The sequence below is a fragment of the Acartia tonsa genome, chromosome 1 (assembly GCF_053477335.1).
Source record: "Acartia tonsa isolate MP-2025a chromosome 1, ASM5347733v1, whole genome shotgun sequence".
NCBI classification, from domain to species: Eukaryota; Metazoa; Arthropoda; class Copepoda; order Calanoida; family Acartiidae; genus Acartia; species Acartia tonsa.
In genome coordinates, this window is record NC_137260.1 from 58,673,861 (window position 1) to 58,687,929 (window position 14,069).

The following is a 14,069-nucleotide window of genomic DNA, read 5'->3' on the forward strand; positions in this document are numbered from 1 at the left end:
AAGATGGGGTTCAGAGATAATAGTCAACAAGGACAATAATATCCATAAGTGGCGCAGGAATGACAGACAAAAAATGAAATTATGTGTTATATTGTAAGAACAGTAAAAAATCTAGTGAAAAATATAATTCCACAAAGAGGGCTAGGATAGTAAAATAATTTTTTTGATTATTTTAACAAAAATGCATATATTATATAAAAAAAACAGTTACTTTTTTTCATTAATAGCAATTTTTCAATTAGGTAAAAGCCTTTTTGCCCTATAAAGAGTAGCTGCACTTCTTAAAGCAAGGGAATATTGCAGTAAAAAAATGTATGTCTGGCTTTCAAAATATCATTAAATTCGAAAATATGTACTAAATGTGTAAAAAGAAGTTTTTAAAATTGTTACGCCTTTAAAATATGATGAAAATATAGGATTTTGGATACCAAAAGCCCAATACAAAAAAAAACGCGCCAAAACCCCACCTAAGATATCTTTAAGCAATATCCTATTATTTGATAGTAAAGAACTACCTTCCCCCACACCAAAAAAATTTAATAGTTTTCAAAAAAAAAAGTTTAAACAAATTTGTAATGCTTCTAACGTAGAGGGACAAAGTGTCTCAAAAATCAGCCATGTGACGTCATAAATATGAGGGAGATGAAGAGAAGAGGAAAAAAACCCTAAAAAAGATATAGTTAATCCATCATTTATGACGTCACATGGCTGATTTTTTTAGACACTTTGTCCCGTTACATTCTTACTCCTTAATAGGGCACATTAATCACGGGTGTGGTGGGGTATTTATGGTCCACCAGTAGATTAGTGGGATGCTACTCCGTGCTCTCTGTTTATCTGGCTCCTAGAGAAGATGTTGCACAGACCTTTCTTTCAACACAGGCAGATAAAGGATGGGTAGATAAAAAGTTGGACAGGGAGTTTAAGGGATAATGCCAATTTCAAAAATCTATATAGTCCCTTTCGTGGCACCGCCTCTTAAGGGGCGTTCCGTATTTTCACAGTAGCTTTTCTCCTATTTCAAGCCCCTGTGGGGGAGGCTCTAACCCTGCGGAGCAATCACCTAACCTAAAATGACCTATCAAAAGTTACTGTAAAACGACGAAACGCCCCTTAAGAGGTGTTGCAATGAAAGGGACTATCTACTATCTACTAAAGACATTCTTTATCAATTAATTATTTAGATTTTTTTATTGTTAATTGTCCTATCAATGTATCCCTGGCCCTCGGCCCCAGACATGCAATTTCAACATCATTATTGCATCTCTCACAACACATTGGTCTAGTTTTATAAAATTTGTGTAAATTTTTCAGCAATTAAAAGATGGACGTAAAATATTTTTTTAGACACAAAAACTTCATAAATATGGTATATTTATTCTGCTTATGACTACGATACTGTCAAAGTAAGTTACTTTAATTTCTGAAACATACTTTTTTTTACCGCATTTCATGATTTATAAACATAAATTGCGCAAAATAAATAAGCAAGTTTGTTAAAGTTTTTTTTTAAATCAATATTCATATATAAAATTTGTGTAAAAATAATATTCAAATAAATATTTTTTTGTTCTATTTTGGTGCAAAGTTTTATGACTTAGATGTAAAAATAAAATGCGTAGACGCTTCAAATTTGCTCGCCACCTCATCATTTAATGCATCACCAAAAAAATGTCTAGAAAAAATGCAAATTTTCATCAATTAATACTTTTGCAAATTAGGCCTCTGTTTTGCCATTTTTAACGTGCCAAAAATCAGGTTTAAATTGTAAATTTTACAACAGAAAAAAAGGGAGAAAAGAGAAGCCTTTCAAAGTATCGTAAAATCAGTTTTGCAAAGCTTTTAAGAGATTTCAATGTCAACTTTTGTGCTTAGAGTTATAAATCTTTTTTAGCTTTTTTAGTTCTCAGCTAAGCCAATTGCCACCCCGTCATAAACATGTTTTTATGCCTAAAATAGTCCATGTCAGAAATTAAGGCAAAACCTTACCAAACCAAACGTGACATTGGATGGCTTTTGCTAACTTTTTCTATATGAAAAGGCTGAATTTATATATCAGAGGTGGATTCTTAAATAAAATAGGGTCACTTAATGAGGCAAATATATTAGTGATGCAAAATTGTTTTTGTAAGAAATCCTCCAAAATCACATAAAATTCTACAAAAATCAAACAAAATCTTATGTTAATAACCCTTTCATGATTTTATTTCATTTTTGTACATTTTTTATGCGATTTTGGAGGATTTTTTCACAATTTTTTTAGCGAGACTCACTAATTTTGGTGAGGCAGTGAGCCAAAAAGTTTTTCAAGAATCCACCTTAGTTAAAAAATGTGTTGATTATTCAAGGGATGGAAAAAGACCGTTTTCGGGATTTATTTATGAACAAGTTATACACATGTAAAGGTCCTTTTAAAACATCCAACCTGACGTTAAAAAGGCTCTTTTAATTTGTGGCTGTAGATAATGTATGTATAACACCTTGAGAAACTTTTAAACTACAACTTTCACCTTTTTTATGTTTTAACGTCAACGTATAATTAAGATTAAAAAGATATTATTTCTCTCTCATTTGATCCAAAAACAAATGCAAACCAAAATATATGTTAAGTATATAGAATTAGCTAAATTTTACACGGCTGCCCTGTACCCCCGGCCCCATTTTTTTGCAGAAGCTCTTTTGCAAATGTTGCTAATATCGCAAGAGAATATCTGAAGTCTTGAGAATTCAATGGTCCGGTAAATGGCCTATTAGAAAATCCTCCCACCATAAAATCTGTGTCCTAGTACAAGAACACATTTCTACATTGTTTTTGTGGATTTGAAAATTTAAATATTGCAGTTTTAGGGTTAAAGAAATAAAGCAGTTTTTTTACCTCTAACTTTTGTGTTACTAAAATTGATTTTGTTTATGACAATAATTTAATTATAAAAATTGTAGAATTCATTTGTCTAAAAATCTGCAGAAAATACTTACATTTGTCTCTATAATGATTAATAGGTTTATTTTATGCCATTTATAAAAATTAAGCTTAAATTTGTACTTGTAAATTTGTATTATGATAAGTTGAAAATAGAAATTATATTTTGGTTAATTTCAGTCCTGACATGCGTTTCAATATAGTTTAATATTCTTGAAGGGCCATTCATTTTAATGCAACTAACCCCTCTAAACGGTATGCACAATCTAATATGTAATCCCCCCCCCCCCGTCCCTCCTCAAACTCTAAAACTCTGTAAAAATTTCATTGAGCCTTTACACATTCTTGAAAATTGAACAAAATTGCTTTTTTGTGAAGCAAAAAAAAATTGGCTGAAACCAATTGTAAGATGTTATCTGTGCGCGTAGTAGAAACCAAATAACTTTAACTAACGCTCTCAAATTCTGATCCAAAAATCACGCGATCTAGGGTTGTAATCATCTGGCCCTACCACCACCCCCCCCCCCCCATTTTTTCTTCTTTTATTTTGTTCATGGAATAAAGAATGATTTAAAAAAAAAAGGAGAAAGACAGAGTAAGAATGAGAAAAAGCCAGGAATTTAGGGAATTGTAACTTAATAAGAAAATAATCATTTTTTCAAGCCTACCAGATTGAGTGTTCGGTTTCGAATTAGGTGGCAAAATAATTCAAATGCTATTTACATATCCTTGCATCCCTGAGATGAGCTGAGAGATAGATCGACGTTGTTTGAGCATATTTTGAGCGTGTATAATTATGTTTGGAGCCTAGGGGTGGCCTGAACTAGCCTGCCCATTACAAAACAGAGAAAGAAGGCCTCTATTACACATTTCAAATAATCAGTCCAACTTTTCATACATCAAAATCAAATATTTACAAAATATCAAAGACAAAACAACAGAATTACAGTATATATGTATATACAGATAACTACCTCCCTTTCTTTTTCAAAGACCTCTTTCTTATGCTTCTAAATTATTTTCTGCTACTTGGCTGTGTTAATATAAGCGACACTATTGGTTGATTTTTAATGACCCAATAAAAAGGTTGCGCAATACGGTTGCTCCAGCTCCAGCTCTGTAAAATTTGCAATCTTTTTTATGTTATTTTTATTTTGGCGATACTACCTAGGTTCTATAAGTTTAAAGGGATCCAGGATACATTTGATTGATATAATTGGGCAAAGTAGACAGATCCATAGTGATCTTTTCATGGTTACCCGGGCAGAACTGATTAGGATTTAGGTTGTATATTGTTATAGTAATTTTAATTGTATATTATATTTTTTTGATTTTATGACTTTTTTTTCGTTTAATTTTTATGCCCAAATAAATATGTTTATGTTTGTTTATGAGATACAGTTAGTTAACCCTTTCTCCCTCTAGTGTTTTACTTTTATGACAAAACTAAAAAAATTGCCAAAACCATGTATTATTTCTACTCTAACCCAAAAATATTTAAAATACTTGTAAAATTAATGTAGAAAAGAAAACTAATGTTAATAGTTGTCTAGGGTTAGTTTAATTTGTGGTTTTGAGATCCATAAATATATGTCTTTGCAATTTTATGGCTTTTTGTTATTGTTATTACCTTAACACTTACAAGCTGGGCTCGGCAGCCGCATGTTAATCACCAGTAACCCGCAAAGAAACTGAGGTTTTAAAGGTTTAAAAATCATGAGTGTGTAAAAATGTTTTTTTTTTCAATTGGCAATGGTACATTTTTTAAAAAACATAAACGACTTTTTAAAAATAAATTGACGAGTGCCGAGCCCTGCTTACAAGCATAGCAATTTTGAGTTAACAATATTAATTTCAAGTGTTTATTTTCATTGCTTAGTCCACTCCTAAAAAAAAAGACTAGATAAAAAATGTCTATGAGCAGCGTAGCAATAATAACTGAATAACATCTTTCTTTTTAAATTAGATAAAACATTATTTGTGAAAACAAAGGCAATTTTGGCAGGTAATATCAATAAATAAAAAATGAAACTCTGATCTTTTTTTTGACCATGTGACGAGTAAACTTTTTAACTGTAAGACTAGCTGCAATTTTTATTAAAAATGAGAAAGAACTTTTTTTGTTATTAAAAATACCTAAGCATTTAAACAAGTTTAAAATTGGGCCTGTAAAAATTTCCATTTTTAAATTTCAGTTATGTCTAAATATAGATATATTGTTTTGCTCTAAAAATGCATTCTATTACGCAGCATAATACATTAAAAATGTAATAAAAAACGTCAACACAGTTCATTTGCAATTTTTCAAACTAATGTCTTAACATAAATATTTGCACCTTTCTGCTAATTTTGGTTCGGTGTCCATCATTTTCCGTATGTAATCACAACAGTATGGTGCTTCATATTTGCAAAAAAAAAGATTTAAAAACAAATATATGAAAGGGCGTGCCTTAGAAAGAGAAGGAACAATGGGCTGCTTATTACACTAGTCACCAAAGTTTTATAATAACGTTTTCTTATTCGTTTGCATAACAACTTTGGAGATTTTTATTGAATTTTAATGGGTTGCATTGGTTCATTAAGTTGACCGTTTAAACGTTTTATCCACCAATCTTTATCTACACAAGGGGTAATTTTGCGTATCATCATTGGGAATGTATATGTATTTATCAGCCATTGTCTTATCCCTTTAGATCCATGAGGGCTTATTGATGGAAGTGAATCAAAAAGGGAATGAGCATAATTGTAGTTCTGACGATTTACAAATGGGATGCCTGAGCAGAAGTAAAGGCATACCAAACAAATATTGGTTCATTATTACAAAATCAAGTTTTCATTTTCTGCTGGATGATCAGTATCAGAAGCATATTTGCTTTGATCAAAATCTTTATGTTGTTGTACCCCTTTCCTAGCCGTGCTGCCCACTTCTCTCCATACCTAGCCTAAAACCTCCCAGCCCCTCCTTGAAAAGTTCTAAATCAACAAATCCTGTCTTGAGCAAGCTTCCAGGGAAGGACAGGACTATGGCCTAAAAATTAATCTAACCACATATCGTTCCCCTAAGTTGACAAGCTAAAAAAGATAGGATTTTGCACAAATCATTTGAGAGAAATTAATTTCATGCCCATTGTCCTATCCGCGAATCCCTGGTAAGCTCCAGTTTTCAATCACACAAAAGAAAATTGGGCTCATTACAATTTTGCTCCAGGAGAATTAACACTGAGAATGAGAGAGAGAGAGAGAGAGAGAGAGAGAGAGAGAGAGAGAGAGAGAGAGAGAGAGAGAGAGAGAGAGATAAAGAGAAAATAAGATGAAAGGTGTTAGAGAAGATGAGGAGAAAATCAGTGATACAGGGATGGATAAATGAGAAAAAATACTATTCCACTTGGTCCATATGTGAAGATTCAATACTACTAACTTTAATCATAACATTTTTATCAAAAAAAACATAAAGTGAAAGTATAAATCATGCAATTTTGCTTTTATACATTTATGTCGATAGAGTCCGTTTTCGGCTGTATGAAAAAAAGCATTTAGAATTGTATCTTAACACACAACTTAGAAGTTTAATGGATTTTATTTACGGGGAAAAACAGTGGTATTAGATAAAGCTACGAAAAAAATATCTTTCACTCACCTATCCCTCTATCTCTGACATAAAATATTTTGAATACAAACAAAATTTCAAGATTTTGCTTAATTGTAAAGAACAAGGGGTAGGCTCAACAAATTTTCAAAAAAAAACTTGTGTTTTATTTCAAAGAAAGGGGAGAAATAAAAATCAGGTTAGGGTGAGAAAAAAGGTGAAATAAAGGGCAAATGAGTAAATTAAGGGCAAGAAAAAGAAAATGAATGCTTTACATTCAAGAAAATCCAAATAAAAGTCAATAAAATTTAATTCAACTTGAAAACAAGTTTATTTTAGCTTGATCTAAATTTGAATGATTTACCTATCGTTTTGAATTAACAAAAAATTTTACATTAAGATATGTAAATTCTATGTAAATTTGTCATAAAGTCTATAAATTTTCAAATATTTTAAAAACAATATTATTAAAATGTTAAATATTAAATCATGTAATGGTACTTAATACTAATATTTTAAAATTATGCAACGAATTTTAAACTTAATTTAGAAACATGATATTTTAGAGGAAAATTTGTATTTTTTACTATATAATATTTTTTCCCATTTTTGCAATAAAATGCGCTATAAATATGTAATAACGTATGTATGAAATCACACAATTTTTTTAAAACTTTAGTGTAACTTTTTTTAGCATTTACGAGCATAAAAGGGAAGTAATTGAAATTGCCACAAAAGTTTTTGATAGAATAATCACACTTCATACAAACTATAAAGCGCTGGAAAGTGACATGTGTGACGTCATAAAAATACGTGTATTATCCATCTCTTTTTTTAAGGGGTTTCCTTTCCCATTTCTTCTCTGATCCTACCTTTTTAGACGTATTTTGATGACGTTACACATAACACTTTCCAGCGCTTCTAAAACTAAGATCAAAACGAGCAAAAAATATTTGGGAGTTTAGTAAAAGTAAAAGTGCCATGTATGCCATAATGCATAATTTGAACAAGCGAAATAGTTATGTAATCTTATCCCCTTGCTAATCCGTGTACAGGACTGGAACTGGCATTCAACAGAATTATTCAACTTAAATTTTTCGAAAATTTGAGTATATTGTCTGTTGGAGGTAGCAGCTAGTTGGTTGAAATGAAGGGGAGTAAAATGGCCAATGAATTGATGTACAGTGATGACATAAAAAATTACCCCTTCTACAGATTAAAATTAGTAGTTAAAACGTTTGAACACTCAACTTCATGAATCAACCAATCAAAATTCAAAGTTCCCAAAGTTATTAAGTCAACGAATTAGAAAATGTTATTTTAAAATTTTGGGGACTGTGTAATAAACAGCCCATTGTCCCCCCTCTCTCTCTCTCTCTCTGGTATGTTTGATTGATTGAACCTGCCCCAAATAATTATTTACCAGAATCCTGGTCCCCTGTCCCTGATGGCTTGGTGGTGTATGAAAGTTGAAATACAATTTTTTTACGATTAGCGCATGAAAATTTGTTTTTGCGTATGTATATATACATACATATCATTTATCAGGTCAGCTGAATTTGAGTTGCCGATTGTGTACACAGTTTCCATATCCTATCTCAATATTTACTACTAGCTAAAGCTTCAAACTTCAACAATAAAAAATCAAAATTTGAAAAATTTAAATTTTGAATGTATAATGTATAAATAGTTTATACATTATATCGCTTTTCCCTTTGACCGGAGTAGCTAAAAATAGGTTTTGCAATAGTTGGGTTGTCTTCTGTACAACTTCGGAAATTGGTAAAGAAATAGGCAATCAATTTTCTGTTAATCATGTATGTATGATTCTGAATGTTACACATCTACATTTTTGAGACCCAAGAATTTGGCCATGTTTGAGCACGAAAACCAAACGTTGTGAAATGAAAATGGAAAACAATGACCTGAATGGCTTTTTGGGGGACATATTACAAAATGAAGAACCTTCTTATTAAATATCAATTACAAAGTAAAAAAGTCATTCTAGGACAATCCACCAAAAGACCATTAAATAAAATGCTTTACTACAGGATCTGATTTTATACTCTAACATGGCAAAATCCATGGACCCATAAGTCACAGTGCGTATATATGTATGTATGTGAGTTTAAATGAAGGAAAGTGAAATTTGACATATCCGGTAAAAAAAAAGGAAGGTGGGATGTGTGGTGTACTACATAAACATACTTACATACACATTTACATATAACGTAAAACATGAAGAACTTTTATTGCACTAGTCCCCAAAGTTTTATAATAACGTTTACTTATTCGTTGGCTTATCAACTTTCGAGACTTTCATTGAATTTTGATTGGTTGGTTTAGTAAGTTGATTGTCCAAACGTTTTAACAAATAATTTTTGAAAAACAGACGGGGTAATTTTGTGTATCGTCATTGGGGATGTGCATCAAATTATCGGCCAGTGTAATGCACATCAAAAATATGTCAGCTATGTCCACTTTAGTTAAATTCTTATCCCCCATAAATCACTATTTCTTTGAATATAATAATACCAAAAATGGACCATAAGCGATTGAATTATGGCAATTAAAATCAAAGCTAAATATTTTACTGCTATTTTTTGTATTTTTCAAGTCATTAAAGCACAGTTATCAAAAATGTTTCAACGTTTAACCTTGTTAAATAAAATTTTGGGTAATTAATTATTTTAAAATTACAAAATACCCAAATTAAAAACATATGTAGTTAGTTCTACCATTTAATAAATGATCAAAGGCTCGGCAGTCGCTTCTGATAACTGAAATCCGTTTTCTAACGCGGGAAGTTTGTTTTCTAATTCTGATATGAAATTCCGTCTGTTCAGTAACATTTTTAAATCACTGAAACGGGTTTAAATTTAAGTCTTATGCGCAGCTGACTCGCGACTGCCGAGCCCTGATATAATCTAATTTCCAGCATATGTTACAGAAATAAAAAGATATTAATTATTACGCAATGCCAACCTAAATCTTAATACATATTGCTGTTTATGGGCCTATTATAAAACAAGGATAGATTTGTCATTAAATAGTCAAGCTAAAACAACAGTATAATAAAGGACATATACCCAGCAAGCTAAGTGATAACATTTAAAAACACACATAAATGGAAACGTAAATGCTGTTGTAGACCCTATAAAAGAAACTGAGTAGATTCTATAGTAGAATGCATAGAAAATGTATGAATGATAAACTTTCAGTGGCTAAACAAACCTAAGAGTAAAACACTAGATGGGAAAGGGATTAAATAACTGCATTTCCCTATCCCAATGACCTAGGTGCCGACTCTCAATTGGGTCTTTGAAAATCAAACAATGGTGTCGGGAATGTTTACACAACCAAAAAGCAGAAAACAATTTGCTAGCAGACGAAAAATGTCATTGGAAAAGGGGGGGGAGGTAGTTATCTGTATATACATCTATACTATAGAACTGTTAAACAAACCTACGGACAAACCCAACTCATCGAGAAGCTTCGATACTCATAGTTACTGAGCCATTTGTAAGATAATTTGTATGATGTTTGTCCAAGTGACCCCTCGACATACGGGGGGGTGTGCATTCAATTCCGCAAAAAAATGTAAAAAATTAGGTGTTGCTACAAAAGACCTTAAATTGTTACTACAGCACTAACTGCCTATGTCCAACTGCTTTAATCTCATTAAGAACTCCCCTTCTATATGTTATTGTGTCTTTTTATAAATTGAAAACATTTGGGTATATTCCCTTTCGTGACAACGCCTCTTAGGGGGTGTTTCGTCGTATTTTCACAGTAGCTTTTCTCCTATTTCTAGCTCCTTCGGAGGGCTCTAACCCTGCGTGGCCAATCACCTAACCAAGCTTAACCTAAAATAACCTATCAAAAGCTACTTTGAAAATACGACGAAACTCCCCTTAAAAGGCGTTGCCACAAAAGGGACTATACCCAAACATTTTGCTGAATTGTAAATATGCAGAAGTGATGACACACCGCATAGGGTGCCGCGACAGATGGATTTATCATTTATCAGATAAACACTTGCACTATTGTCCTTAACCTTTAGACAATTTTCACACAGATTGTTTTGAAACTTGTTGGGTATAAAGCTTCCCTGTAATTGATGTCTGCTTGTTGTCTGTCCGTCTTTCCATAAGGATAAATGACACATTTGATACACCATTTTAATTACAAGATCCTTTAGTACAGACGGACAGACATACATACAGACCTACAAACATCCTGTTACTTTATTATAAGGATAACTTTGATTTGTAATTACTTAGATAGAAGATGACCAAAAAACAACTTTTTTTTGAGAAAAAAAACGTTTTTTTTGATGGTTTTGAAATTAGGTTAAGTTAAGTAGCGTTAAGAAAGCGTTACAGTGCGCTATCATACAATAAAATATAAAAATAATATTCAAAAATATATATAAAATTTCTTCCTTTTTTTAATATTTGTAAATATTGCTTTTCTCTGCATTATCCTGTTAATTAGAAATAGAAATTTGCAATTAAAAATTAATTTCATTGATTAGGTATTGATGCATTTTTCTAGCCACTACAAATGAGAGTAGATAAATATTTAGTTCATTTTGCAGCCAAAAAGGGTTTCCGTTCAAAATTACAGTTAAAAAAATGCATAAAATGTTTGTTTTTTTGTTGTTGTTAAAAAGATGTATTTAGTAACATTATGACATCTTTTATAGACAAATAGACTGACTCTAGCTTTTTAAAAAGTAATTACCTTGGAAATATCTGTAGTACCTCCAGCCACCAGGTGGACTCCTCCTTGCAGGTCCCCTTCACAAAGTGAACCCGCTCCGGGGCGGTGATGGCCACGCTGAAGGGGTTCCCGGTCACCTCGTCTGCCCGGGCCACCTCCATCACCCGGTTCATGTCAATACATGCCTATAATCAAATATCAAAATAAAATTTCGACTCTAAAGGGGAAATTCGATTGATTGGTTATGAATCAAAGCTACTTTGTATTATAGATGTCTCTTATGTAATACAGATGAGATGCATTACAAACTGTCTAAAAAATCAGCCTTGTGACGTCATAAAAATGAAGTATGAAAGGAGAAGTGGGAAAGAAACCCCTAAAAAAGATGGACAATCCCTCATTTTGATGACGTCACATGGCTGATATTTTTTTAGACACTTTGTAACTCTTCGCAGATGATATAGAATACCCTTGTAACCTATGCCTTTAATCGGTTTTTTTAATGATAGCTATTATAGACGTTAAAAATGTAACAAAATTTATTTACAAACCTACAGAAAACTCGCAAGGTTAAGTAACTTAAATTATTAAAAACGCTTCATGTAACAACCTATTTTAAATTTCCATAGATTATACAGATGCAAACAAAGTATGGCAATAAAAGTGAGTTGTTTTAAAACAAGTTTAATTTATGCAAAGAATTTTAATTTCTTCTTTTGAAAAAAAAAGCAAAAACAGCATTCCACATTTTTCTAAAATTATTAGTTTCAAATTTTAGAAATAAAACGCATGCTAAGAAGTTGAAAAGTATTTAGAAAAAAATATTAAATGAACTATTACGATTTTCCCTCTTTTAAGCTTATCCTCAGTAAAATAGTTATTGTTTATTTTATTTTAGGATTTTACAGTGAATTTACTTGTAACAATTATCACTCATAACTTGTTTCAAATAGATCAAAAAGAAAGTAGAAAGCTTTTTTGTCTTTGGCGAAGGATCTCGCTTACCGCTTAACCGATAAGGTTCTCTTTTACAGTGAAGATTCTTATAGGTCCTGAGATAGTTTTGGGCTAATTTATTTTTATAAATAAGCCTTGGTAAGGTTTAAGGCTATTTTTCTGTCCCTTAATATTTCTTCGAGTATAGAGCCCCTTGATGATAGGTAGGCAGCCCCTATTATCAAGAAAAGAAATAAAATTGACAAGCATGATGTATACCAGATAAATGTTATTACGCACAGAACACAGACCAACAAAAAGTTGAGAGCAAAACCAATGAAAAACAAAACAATTGAATTTCTCCAAATTTGAGCTCAATTTTCCAGCCCATTACATTAGGGCTGATATTTGAACGGGTAGAATACAAGTTAGATGCACGTTTGGATTATTGTGGATTGGAAAGGTTAAGATATAAGTATGTGTTATTATTGTACTACTCTGAAATAGATAGTATGAATTATGTGATATAAAATTTATGGTGCAATCAGATTTTCTATTGAAACAAGAAAGTTATGAAACATACATTTCAGCTAAAATTACAAACTATTTTTCTCTCAAAGTAATTCAGTTATTGGTTACAGCTTAATTGTATCTTCCAAAACTTTGTAATCCATCGGTGCACCTAGCTGAAATATAGAAGAGAAATTGTTTATTCACCACTAGGCAGCGACAGCGGCAATGCGCCCAACATTTTAAAATTGAAATTTCAAACTATGATTTGAAACAATTTTTATGGTTCTCGCAAAATTGAGATGGAAAATTAAAGCCTGCCTTACAGCAAGGCCTTGTAAAAAGATTTGAACAAAGAGTGACCTTTATTTTTATGATTTTCATCTCTGAAACTTGAATGCCTGCAGCCCTTTCCCACCCCCCTCCCTTAGCATTCATGCAAGTCCAAGAAAGTCCAAGCAAAAAAAAAAATTATACACCTTGATAGAAAAAAAAAATGTATTTGCATCGAATAAAAATTCCTCCTTGTTGATCTTTAAAAATATTAAACAACAGTTAAATTTTTTTTAATATTGAATATTGGAAATGGATTAATATTCGGCGATTCTAATCATTTTAAATCATGTAATAAAAGATGAAAAGTTAGGTATATGTAACTATGGGTTATATCACCCACCCTAGCACCATTATAAAAGTAAAGAATTGAATTAAAGAAAATATAAATCGAATAAAACTGCCAGTCAATTTATTTTGAATATTCATTTCCAAGCCATTTCATTACATGGTTAAATTTATAAATTGATATTATATAATTTTGGTAGCAAAATTATTTTAGCATAAAGAATAATATTTTAAGTAATCTGTTAAAATATAACCACAAATTAAATTTGAAAATTTTATAGAAATGTGGGAAAAATATTTTTTTGAATGAATTTAACGCTCAAAAATTGGAATTCAACAGCCGTTGATTTTTCAAGCCGAATTTCATTAACATGGGTTGAGTGTGTTTGGGATGGGGTTTAGGGGGGTGGTTGTGTGGGGGGGGGAGCAGGGATAGTTTTGTAAATATGAGTTTTCCTTATCATCAATCAAAAGATCCCCAGGACCCAGGAAATACAAGGATAGGCCATTGGAAGATAAATTTATTTACCTCCCTCATTCTCCTGTTTAGTATTCTGCCCTGGATTATGGTAAATATTTCGGGAAAGACTATTTTAACAGCCATCATATATTATCCCTTTTATCCCTGTGTAAACCATTCTTTAAATTCTCCCTTTCTTTACCACTCTTTTGAAAGTAGAGAGAACCTTCTCTTTCATTTAATAATTTTACATACTTTCTCCATGGCACACTAAAAATATTTCGTGGAATTTTCATAGATTTTTTCAATTA

At 31.6% G+C, this 14,069-nt stretch overlaps 1 protein-coding gene across 1 annotated transcript in view; it reads right to left on the reverse strand.

The window, feature by feature from the left end:
* Window positions 1-14,069, reverse strand: part of osp (myosin phosphatase Rho interacting protein outspread) — an 89,860-nt gene that overhangs the window by 47,932 nt on the left and 27,859 nt on the right. Inside the window, exon 3 of the mRNA XM_080167476.1 lies at window positions 11,253-11,416. Coding sequence (XP_080023602.1) covers window positions 11,253-11,416 — 164 coding nt within the window. The remainder of the gene's footprint in view (window positions 1-11,252; window positions 11,417-14,069) is intronic.